Here is a 13,047-nt window from a genome sequence, read left to right on the forward strand (position 1 = left end):
CGTATATATGCGTATGTGCACATTATAGGTTCCGAGGCTACAAAGGACTCGACAGAACCCTAACCAAGATTAGAATGTCACGTGACGTAAAAGGGCTAGGTCTTACTATATATACTGTGAGACTCGGCGTTGAGCTTTATATACCGATTCTTCTTATGGGTAAGTGACCAGTAGGAATACAATGTCGAAGGTTAATTCAATTAGAGAATTGTCTTCTCTGGAGAAAAAAGAAAAATCTCCATATAAGTTAACCAATATGCGGTAACTACATCAGTAGAATGGTCAACAAGCTGAATGTATTCCCTTGAATGGATGTGTAGAGATGGCTGAACCAAATGCCCAGAAAATGTTTACTTTTCGAGCATTTCTGTTTCTTCTTATTTTCATCCGAAGGCACAGAACTTGTTTGGGTGACCAACTCGTAAAGTATATAGATGTATGTGATGTTCACTCTGAATAAAAGAGGTTAGTTTGAAATTTTCCTTATAGTCATGCTGTCACTTTGAGATTTGTAAAGATTAATAAAAAATTACTGGCGTTTATCGGCAAATAATTTAAAAAACTCGAGCTACTATTTTAAAAGAAACAAAAAATATAAAGGACGAGATACAAAGCTTTAATTTCGCTAAACATAATATTATATTATATGTTAGATGAATATTTTAGCTTTAGTTATATATTTAGATATTTTATCGGCAAAAGCTTTGAAATTACTATATTTATTGTGGTTTATGGAAGTGAAGGAATCTGTTTGAGAGGTTTGTTTTTAAAAAGAACTTTTTCTCCCCTATTTATTTTGCTCAGATTCACCATTTTCTAACATTTTAGGCTAGTAAGTGAAATGGTATCATTGCACATATTTTGATAGTTAAAATGTATTCAATCTAAAAATCATCTGCTCACACCTTGGTAGTTGTAACTGGTTGTTGTATTAATGCCATAATTTTTTAATATCATCTTTGGCTATCATAAAGTGTAGATTAATTCATCAGCATGGCAATCATTTTCTTGTTGTGGTATCCGAGTCAGATTAGCAAATATTAGATCATTCATAGGCATGATTTAATCTACATGATCAACAATGTTGTAGAGAGGATCGCATGATCATCAATGTTGTAGAGAGGATCTACATGATCATCAATGTTATAGAGAGGATCACATGATCATCAATGTTGTAGAGAGGATCACATGATCATCAATGTTGTAGAGAGGATCTACATGATCATCAATGTTATAGAGAGGATCTACATGATCATCAATGTTGTAGAGAGGATCTACATGATAATCAATGTTGTAGAGAGGATCTACATGATCATCACTGTTGTAGAGAGGATCTACATGATCATCAATGTTGTAGAGAGGATCTACATGATCATCGATGTTATAGAGAGGATCACATGATCAACAATGTTGTAGAGAGGATCTACATGATCATCACTGTGGTAGAGAGGATCTACATGATCATCAATGTTATAGAGAGGATCACATAATCAACAATGTTGTAGAAAGGATCTACATGATCATCAGTGTTGTAGAGAGGATCTACATGATCATCAATGTTATAGAGAGGATCTACATGATCATCAATGTTGTAGAGAGGATCTACATGATCATCAATGTTGTAGAGAGAATCTACATGGTCATCAATGTTGTAGAGAAGATATACATGATCATCAATGTTGTAGAGAGGGTCTACATGATCATCGATGTTGTAGAGAGGATCTACATGATCATCACTGTTGTAGAGAGGATCTAGATGATCATCGATGTTATAGAGAGGATCACATGATCATCAATGTTGTAGAGAGAATCTACTTGATCATCAATGTTCTAGAGAGGATCTACATGATCATCAATATTGTAGAGAGAATCTGCATGATCATCACTGTTGTAGAGAGGATCTACATGATCATCGATGTTGTAGAGAGAATCTACATGATCATCACTGTTGTAGAGAGGATCTACATGATCATCGATGTTGTAGAGAGGATCTACATGATCATCAATGTTGTAGAGAGGATCTACATGATCATCAATGTTGTAGAGAGAATCTACATGATCATCACTGTTGTAGAGAGGATCTACATGATCATCAATGTTGTAGAGAGAATCTACATGATCATCACTGTTGTAGAGAGGATCTACATGATCATCAATGTTCTAGAGAGGATCTACATGATCATCAATGTTGTAGAGAGAATCTACATGATCATCAATGTTGTAGAGAGGAATTACATGATCATCGATGTTATAGAGAGGATCACATGATCAACAATGTTGTAGAGAGGATCTACACGATCATCAATGTTCTAGAGAGGATCTACATGATTATCAATGTTGTAGAAAGGATCTACATGATCATCAGTGTTGTAGAGAAGATCTACATGATCATCAATGTTATAGAGGGGATCTACATGATCATCAATGTTGTAGAGAGGATCTTCATGATCATCAATGTTGTAGAGAGAACCTACATGGTCATCAATGTTGTAGAGAGGATCTACATGATCATCAATGTTGTAGAGAGGGTCTACATGATCATCAATGTTGTAGAGAGGATCTACATGATCATCACTGTTGTAGAGAGGATCTACATGATCATCAATGTTCTAGAAAGGATCTACATGATCATCAATGTTGTAGAGAGGATCTACATGATCATCAATGTTCTAGAAAGGATCTACATGATCATCAATGTTGTAGACAGGATCTACATGATCATCAATGTTGTAGAGAGAATCTACATGATCATCAATGTTGTAGAGAGGATCTACATGATCATCACTGTTGTAGAGAGGATCTACATGATCATCGATGTTATAGAGAGGATCACATGATCAACAATGTTGTAGAGAGGATCTACATGATCATCAATGTTGTAGAGAGGATCTACATAATCATCGATGTTATAGAGAGGATCACATGATCAACAATGTTCTAGAGAGGATCTACATGATCATCAATGTTGTAGAGAGGATCTACATAATCATCGATGTTGTAAAGAGGATCACATGATCATCGATGTTCTAGAGAGGATCTACATGATCATCGATGATGTAGAGAGGATCTACATGATCATCAATGTTGTAGAGAGGATTTACATGATCATCAATGTTGTAGAGAGGATCTACATGATCATCAATGTTGTAAAGAGGATCTACATGATCATCAATGTTGTTATGTTCCTGTATGAATAATAGCACAAGATGTGGTTTATTCAGTCTCATAGTATGTATTGCATTAACATGTAGAGACAACAAGGAAAGTATAACAGTAATAAATGTTACCTGTATGAATAATAGCACAAGATGTGGTTTATTCACTCTCATAGTACGTATTGCACTGTTGCCTTACAGACATAGTTTATATAAGCCTGAGCTATGGCTATGTAATAAATAGCTAAACAAAAGCATTACTTGTATTAGAATATTTAGCTCTATTAGAATAGATAGCGCAAAGTTAGCATGACTTAAGCTTTATGATGGCAATCTAACACCTCCTCACTATTCTGGAGATCATATGAATAGACGAAACATTACGTATAAAATTGTGTTTGCTGTCTCCTTCTAGAGGATCTACGTGAATTATCTGGTCCATATTCACTGTGTAGAGGATGTCTAGGATTTAGTGTCTTTGGTTGACGCACTGGTTCTTCGGGAGGTACCGGGATAGGAAGCCTGTCACTATTTTTATCTGATGTTTGAAATATATCTCCAGGGTGTAGGTCTTCTTCTGTGCTAAATCTAGGTTGTAGTTGTTCTACATGTCTCCTTTATGTAGGTCCGCGTGGCCATACTCTAACATTAACACTTCGCTGGCCATAGACTTTAGTCACTAATGCTGGAACCCATCGAGGCTGATTAGATCTTCTACGGCCACAGTATAACGCATAGCATGGATCTCCAACTTGATAGCTGTGAATCTTGTTTACTGTGTCATTCAGAAGCTGTGTATTTTTAGATTGTTTTCCTTGAGCCGAATGGGCTGGTGATGGAATAATTGTGTCAATTTTGCATCAGATTTGCCTTCCATGTAGCAGTTGGCTTGGTGAATATCCAGTCTCTAAAGGTGTTCTTCTATAATGCATCAGGAATTCTAATAATGCTGCATTAGGTGGTATGGTAGACTTACTCAGAGCTTGTTTAAACGATTTTACCATTCTCTCAGCAGCTCCAATTGTTGCAGGATGATAAGGAGCTCCTGATAAATGTGTAATTCCTCTTTCTTTGCACCACTGTTGAAACTCTTCTGATGTAAAGGTAGTAGCATTGTCTGTAACTAATGTGTGTGGATAGCCAAAGTGTGAAAAATCTTGTTCTAAAAGATCAGTAGTTGATTTTGTCGATGTAGAACTGGTCCTGTGAACGCAAGGATATTTAGTGTAAGCATCTGTGAGAACTAGCCAGTTACTTCCCATAAAGTTGTTAGCATGATCTAAGTGCAAACGACTCCATGGTTTCTCTGGTAGCATCCACGGATGTACAGGATACTTTGAAGGTAGTCTCTGATTTTCAGCACACGATATACACAACTTGCTTATCTCCGCAATGTCAGCGTCCATTCTAGGCCAGTATACTGCTGTGCGTGCTAGCTGCTTCATCCTTTGTATCCCAAAATGTCCGAGATGCAATATCTTCAGTACTTCTTTTTGTAAGCTGGTAGGAATTACTACTCTGTTTCCATAGAGTAGACAACTATTACACACAGATAGTGAGCTTTCTAACTTTTTAAATTCTTTGATTTCAGAAGTAGCTGAAGTTGCTTCCTTTTGATGTGGCCATCCTTCTGTTGTATATATCATGACTGTAGAGATAACAATGTTTTTAGAAGATTCCTTGACTATTACTCCTGGATCTGTAGGGTTAAGTTGAGCTCCAATAGTTTTAATAGTGCAAATGATGTCTACGTCAGCATCATCTTCCTCTCTGTCAAACTCAACATCTGGTCCAACAGGTAGCCGACTAAGAGCATCTGCATTCCCATGTTTGTTAGTCTTTCTATATTCAATTTCATATTCATATTGACTGAGTAAGAGAGCCCATCTTGCTAATTGGTTAGCAGCAAGTGCAGGAATTTTTTTGTTAGGTGCAAACATAGATGTCAATGCTCGATGGTCAGTAACGACGGAGAATTTTCTGCCATAGAGAAATTGGTGAAACTTTTTCAACGCAAATATGATAGCTAGTGCCTCTTTTTGAATCTAACCATATTTTCTTTGGGTCGCCGTCAATGTTTTAGAAGCATGCATAATAGGACTTTCACTATTATCCTCATATCTGTGAAATATGACAGCTCCAATTCCTTTTCGGAAGCATCACATGCTATTCCTATAGGCAGTTTCGAGTTGAAATGTGTAAAAACTGTGTCAGCAGTCAGCAGTTGCTTTAGTTGAAGAAAACTGGTTTCCTGTTCTGCACTCCACTTCCACTGCACATTTTTGCTAGTTAGCTGATGTAATGGTTCTGTAATCGTTGATAGGTTAGGTAAGAATTTGCTGTAGAACTGTACTGATCCAAGGAATGAATGTAAACTGTTTATGTTAGTAGGTGCAGGCATCTGTTTAACAGCATCTGCTTTTAGTCCTTTAGAAATTCCTTTTGCTGAAAGGTTATGACCAAGATATTCTACCGAGGGTTGAGCAAACTGGCATTTTTCTTTACGACATCGTAAACCTTTCTCATTCAGTCTTGCAAGTAGTTGTCGCAAATTCTGTAAATGACTTGTAGCATCAGTACCACTAACCAGTATATCATCTAAATATACAGCTATGCATGGTAGATCAGCTGTCAATTGTTCCATTATCTCCTGAAAATATCCAGGTGCTGAACTGATTCCAAACGGAAGTCTCATCTGTAATAGTACTCCTTTTTGAGTGCTAAGAGCAAGCTTTTTCTGACTGTTTGGTCCCAGGGGAATTTGGTTGTATGCATCAGCTAGATCAATTTTAGTATATCCATATCCTCCTCTTAACTTGTTCATCAGGTCTTTGGATAGAGGTATAGGCTGTCGGTAAGTCTCTAATTGTGGATTGACTGTTTGCGAGTAGTCTCCACATACTCTGATCGATTTTTGATGACTGTTAGAAAGTTGCGCTTTCCTGACCGGAACTACAGGCGTACCATATTGATTAAACTGTACTGGTTTCCAAATTCCTCTTTGAATTCCAGTTTCGTAGGCTAGATTTAATTCATCTTGAATAGCAAATGGCACAGGTCGAGCTTTGTGAAACACTGGTTTTGCATCTGCTTTGAATCTTATTTCTAGCTCGTAATCCTTTAGACAGACTAGATCGTTGTTAAATAGATCAGAAAATTCATTGCAGAGTTGCTCGCATGATTGTTGTAAACTTTTGTTAGCTGTTTCCTGGTCTACTATCTTACAAGTCGTAGTAGTTTGTTGACTGAGCAGGTTGTCTATTGATATCCCCAATAGTTTGATTGCTCCTCCTCCTATCACGTTGAGATTTGGAACCCGGTTAACTACGAAGTTTAAAGCAATATGATTTCCCTTTACGGTTTTAGTATTCAGCTGGCACTGTCCAATTACTTCAATCAGATGTTTTGAAGCAGATTCGTAGTTGGTCGTTGTTGTAGAGAGTACAGGTTTTCCAAGTTTACACCAGACTTCCTCAGTAATGAAGTTGTCACAGGCTCCTGTATCTAACTCCATCTCGATGATCTGTTCTTATATCTCAATACTCTTTTGAAGTTGTTCCATATGTATTCTTTGAATAGTTTTAAGCTGTTGTTTTGGTGTAGATTTCTGTGCTATAGGCCTTTTATTAGTAGTAGTTTTTCTTTTTCGGCAGGCAACTCCTAGATGTCCTAACTTCTGGAAAAAATTACATGTAGCAGATCTGTATGGACATTCCTTGGCAGTATGTGTAGTTTTACTGCATCTGTAGCAATTGAAAGTTGTCTGTCTTGCTTTTTTGTAGTTTGAAGTTCCTGTTGGTGTCTTAGTTCTATGATCTGATTGTACCTTGTTGACTTTTTGTTGCTCTCCCTATACGGTTTCCTTGGCTATCTTGGCTGCATCCTCTGTTTCTGTCGCAAATTCAATAGCTCTTTTAAAAGATAGCTCAGCTTCTTTTACTTTGAACAGTGCTTTGAGAACTGCTTCATTGTTTACTGAGCAGACAAACCGTGTTCTCATAGCTTCATCTAATGGATCATCAATATTACAAGAGTCATATGTGGTCGCTTCCTGTCTAATTCAATTTGCTAATTCATGAATAGTTTCTCCAGGTTACCTTCTCATAGTACTCCAGAATTTATAACGCTCGCATACTAAAAATTGTGTGGGATCATATTGTTCTTTTAAGAAGTTATCTATTTCCTCCATGGTAACTTCATTTATAAGTTTTGGAGTCTCCAGTTGGCCAGCCATGTTGCTGATCTGTTTGTACAGAACAGGTAATTGATTAATTAAGAACACGTTAGCTTTTCTCTCTTCAGGTATTGAGTGAGCTGCTACAAAAGTGTCATATCGATTCATGTAATCAGTCAATAGTTCGGTAGCTGGATCATACTCTGAAAACTTGGGTAAGGCTGCCAATGGTGCTAGCTTACCTGCTGTCTCGGTTTGATCTTTCACCAGTAGTTCCATGAGTTTCTTATTTTCCTCCAGATAAGCTTGTTGTTGTTCTTGGTGAGCTTTTTGTTGCTCCTCCATCTTTTGGTTTTGAGCTGTAATTACTTCAATTAACTTATCCACTTCCGAAGACATATTTGCATACACTGAGAATGCTGTATAGGTTCCGGGTTATATTCTTGTAAGAATCTCAGTTGTACTGCTCAAGAATATCCCATCCTTGTCGCCAATAACTTCTGTTATGTTCCTGTATGAATAATAGCACAAGATGTGGTTAATTCACTCTCATAGTACGTATTGCATTAACATGTAGAGACAACAAGGAAAAGATAACAGTAATAAATGTTACCTGTATGAATAATAGCACAAGATGTGGTTTATTCACACTCATAGTATGTATTGCACTGTTGCCTTACAGACCTAGTTTATATAAGCCTGAGCTATGGCTATGTAATAAATAGCTAAACTAAAACATTACTTGTATTAGAATACTTGGTTATATTAGAATAGATAGCGCAAAGTTAGCTTGACAAGCTTTATGATGGCAATCTAATAAATGTTGTAGAGAAGATCTACATCATTAACAATGTTGTAAAGAGGATCACATGATCATAAATGTTGTAGAGAAGATCACATGATAATCAATGTTGTAGAGAGGATCTACATGATCATCAATGTTGTAGAGAGGATCTACATGATCAACAAGGTTGTAGAGAGAATCTACATGATCATCAATGTTGTAGAGAGGATCTACATGATCATCAATGCTGTAGAGAGGAACTACATGATCAACAATGTTGTAGAGAAGATCTACATGATCAACAATGTTGTAGAAAGGATCTACATGATCAGCAATGTTGTAGAGAGGAACTACATGATCATTGACGTTATAAAGAGGATCTACATGATCGTCAATGTTGTAGAGAGGATCTACATGATCATCAATGTTGTAGAAAGGATCTACATAATCATCAATGTTGTAGAGAGGATCTACATGATCATCAATGTTGTAGAAAGGATCTACATGATCATCAATGTTGTAGAGAGGATCAACATAATCATCAATGTTGTAGAGAGGATCTACATGATCATCAATGTTGTAGAAAGGATCTACATGATCGTCAATGTTGTAGAGAGGATCTACATGATCATCAATGTTGTAGAGAGGATCTACATAATCATCAATGTTGTAGAGAAGATCTACATGATCATCAATGTTGCAGAGAGGACCTACATAATCATCAGTGTTGTAGAGAGGATCTACATGATCATCAATGTTGTAGAGAAGATCTACATGATCATCAATGTTGTAGAAAGGATCTACATGATCATCAATGTTGTAGAGAGGATCTACATGATCATCAATGTTGTAGAGAAGATCTACAGGATCATCAATGTTGTAGAGAGGATCTACATGATCATCAATGTTGTAGAGAAGATCTACATGATCATCAATGTTGTAGAAAGGATCTACATGATCATCAATGTTGTAGAGAGGATCTACATAACCATCAATGTTATAAAGAAGATCTATATGATCATCACTGTGGTAGAGAGGATCTACATGATCATCAATGTTGTAGAGAGGATCTACATGATCATCGATGTTCTAGAGAGGATCTACATGATCATCACTGTTGTAGAGAGGATCTACATGATCATCAATGTTATAGAGAGGATCACATAATCAACAATGTTGTAGAGAGAATCTACATGATCATCAATGTTGTAGAGAGGATCTACATCATCATCAATGCTGTAGAGAGGAACTACATGATCAACAATGTTGTAGAGAAGATCTACATGATCAACAATGTTGTAGAGAGGATCACATGATCAACAATGTTGTAGAGAGGATCTACATGATCATCAATGTTCTAGAGAGAATCACATGATCATCAATGTTGTAGAGAGGATCTACATGATCATCAATGTTATAGAGAGGATCACATAATCAACAATGTTGTAGAGAGAATCTACACGATCATCGATGTTCTAGAGAGGGTCACATGATCAACAATGTTGTAAAGAGGATCCACATAACCATCAATGTTGTAGAGAGGATCTACATGATCATCAATGTTGTAGAGAAGATCTACATGATCATCAATGTTGTAGAGGGGATCTACATAATCATCAATGTTATAGAGAGGATCACATGATCAACAATGTTGTAGAGAGGATCTACATGATCATCAATGTTGTAGAGAAGATCTAGATGATCATCAATGTTGTAGAGAGGATCTACATGGTCATCAATGTTCTAGAGAGGATCTACATGATCAACAATGTTGTAGAGAAGATCTACATGATCATCAATGTTGTAGAGATGATCTGCATAACCATCAATGTTGTAGAGAGGATCTACATGATCATCAATGTTGTAGAGAGTATCTACATGATCATCAATGTTGTAGAGAAGATCTACATGATCATCAATGTTATAGAGAGGATCGCATGATCAACAATGTTGTAGAGAGGATCTACATGATCATCAATGTTGTAGAGAGGATCTACATGATCATCAATGTTGTAGAAAGGATCTACATAATCATCAATGTTGTAGAGAGGATCTACATGATCATCAATGTTGTAGAAAGGATCTACATGATCATCAATGTTGTAGAGAGGATCTACATAACCATCAATGTTGTAGAGAAGATCTACATGATCAACAATGTTGTAGAGAAGATCTACATGATCATCAATGTTGTAGAGATGATCTGCATAACCATCAATGTTGTAGAGAGGATCTACATGATCATCAATGTTGTAGAGAGTATCTACATGATCATCAATGTTGTAGAGAAGATCTACATGATCAACAATGTTGTAGAGAAGATCTACATGATCATCAATGTTGTAGAGATGATCTGCATAACCATCAATGTTGTAGAGAGGATCTACATGATCATCAATGTTGTAGAAAGGATCTACATGATCATCAATGTTGTAGAAAGGATCTACATAATCATCAATGTTGTAGAGAGGATCTACATGATCATCAATGTTGTAGAGAAGATCTACATGATCATCAATGTTGTAGAAAGGATCTACATGATCATCAATGTTGTAGAGAGGATCTACATGATCATCAATGTTGTAGAAAGGATCTACATAATCATCAATGTTGTAGAGAGGATCTACATGATCATCAATGTTGTAGAAAGGATCTACATGATCATCAATGTTGTAGAGAGGATCTACATAATCATCAATGTTGTAGAGAGGATCTACATGATCATCAATGTTGTAGAAAGGATCTACATGATCAGCAATGTTGTAGAGAGGAACTACATGATCATCGATGTTATAAAGAGGATCTACATGATCGTCAATGTTGTAGAGAGGATCTACATGATCATCAATGTTGTAGAAAGGATCTACATAATCATCAATGTTGTAGAGAGGATCTACATGATCATCAATGTTGTAGAAAGGATCTACATGATCAGCAATGTTGTAGAGAGGATCTACATAATCATCAATGTTGTAGAGAGGATCTACATGATCATCAATGTTGTAGAAAGGATCTACATGATCGTCAATGTTGTAGAGAGGATCTACATGATCATCAATGTTGTAGAGAGGATCTACATGATCATCAATGTTGTAGAGAGAATCTACATAACCATCAATGTTGTAGAGAAGATCTACATGATCATCAATGTTGCAGAGAGGACCTACATAATCATCAATGTTGTAGAGAGGATCTGCATAACCATCAATGTTGTAGAGAGGATCTACATGATCATCAATGTTGTAGAGAGTATCTACATGATCATCAATGTTGTAGAGAAGATTTACATGATCATCAATGTTGTAGAGAGGATCTACATGGTCATCAATGTTCTAGAGAGGATCTACATGATCAACAATGTTGTAGAGAGGATCCACATAACCATCAATGTTGTAGAGAGGATCTACATGATCATCAATGTTGTAGAGAAGATCTACATGATCATCAATGTTGTAGAGGGGATCTACATAATCATCAATGTTATAGAGAGGATCACATGATCAACAATGTTGTAGAGAGGATCTACATGATCATCAATGTTGTAGAGAAGATCTACATGATCATCAATGTTGTAGAGAGGATCTACATGGTCATCAATGTTCTAGAGAGGATCTACATGATCAACAATGTTGTAGAGAAGATCTACATGATCATCAATGTTGTAGAGATGATCTGCATAACCATCAATGTTGTAGAGAGGATCTACATGATCATCAATGTTGTAGAGAGTATCTACATGATCATCAATGTTGTAGAGAAGATCTACATGATCATCAATGTTATAGAGAGGATCGCATGATCAACAATGTTGTAGAGAGGATCACATGATCATCAATGTTGTAGAGAGGATCTACATGATCATCAATGTTGTAGAAAGGATCTACATAATCATCAATGTTGTAGAGAGGATCTACATGATCATCAATGTTGTAGAAAGGATCTACATGATCATCAATGTTGTAGAGAGGATCTACATAACCATCAATGTTGTAGAGAAGATCTACATGATCAACAATGTTGTAGAGAAGATCTACATGATCATCAATGTTGTAGAGATGATCTGCATAACCATCAATGTTGTAGAGAGGATCTACATGATCATCAATGTTGTAGAGAGTATCTACATGATCATCAATGTTGTAGAGAAGATCTACATGATCATCAATGTTGTAGAAAGGATCTACATGATCATCAATGTTGTAGAGAGGATCTACATAATCATCAATGTTGTAGAGAGGATCTACATGTACATCAATGTTGTAGAAAGGATCTACATAATCATCAATGTTGTAGAGAGGATCTACATGATCATCAATGTTGTAGAAAGGATCTACATGATCATCAATGTTGTAGAGAGGATCTACATAATCATCAATGTTGTAGAGAGAATCTACATGATCATCAATGTTGTAGAAAGGATCTACATGATCGTCAATGTTGTAGAGAGGATCTACATGATCATCAATGTTGTAGAGAGGATCTACATGATCATCAATGTTGTAGAAAGGATCTACATGATCGTCAATGTTGTAGAGAGGATCTACATGATCATCAATGTTGTAGAGAGGATCTACATGATCATCGATGTTCTAGAGAGGATCACATGATCATCAATGTTCTAGAGAGGATCTACATCCTTAACAATGTTGTAAAGAGGATCTACATGATCATCGATGTTGTAGAGAGGATCACATGATCAACAATGTTGTAGAGAGGGTGTACATGATCATCAATGTTGTAGAGAGGATCTACATGATCATCGATGTTCTAGAGAGGATCACATGATCATCAATGTTCTAGAGAGGATCTACATCATTAACAATGTTGTAAAGAGGATCTACATGATCATCGATGTTGTAGAGAGGATCACATGATCATCATTGTTGTAGAGAGGATCTACATGGTCATCAATGTTGTAGAGAAGATCACATGAT

General features: G+C 36.4%; 2 protein-coding genes across 2 annotated transcripts; both read left to right on the forward strand.

The window, feature by feature from the left end:
• The first annotated feature begins 8,227 nt into the window (after positions 1-8,227).
• On the forward strand, positions 8,228-9,280 carry LOC137400758 (ribosomal RNA small subunit methyltransferase A-like). Its single transcript, XM_068087094.1, has one exon. The coding sequence runs from the start codon at positions 8,228-8,230 to the stop codon at positions 9,278-9,280; it is 1,053 nt and encodes a 350-aa protein (XP_067943195.1).
• A 770-nt stretch (positions 9,281-10,050) lies between these two features.
• On the forward strand, positions 10,051-11,613 carry LOC137400759 (uncharacterized). Its single transcript, XM_068087095.1, has one exon. It carries the CDS (start codon positions 10,051-10,053, stop codon positions 11,611-11,613), a length of 1,563 nt encoding a protein of 520 aa, XP_067943196.1.
• The last annotated feature ends 1,434 nt before the right edge of the window (positions 11,614-13,047 follow it).

Source organism: Watersipora subatra, chromosome 7, assembly GCF_963576615.1.
Source record: "Watersipora subatra chromosome 7, tzWatSuba1.1, whole genome shotgun sequence".
In the NCBI taxonomy this organism is placed as follows: Eukaryota; Metazoa; Bryozoa; class Gymnolaemata; order Cheilostomatida; family Watersiporidae; genus Watersipora; species Watersipora subatra.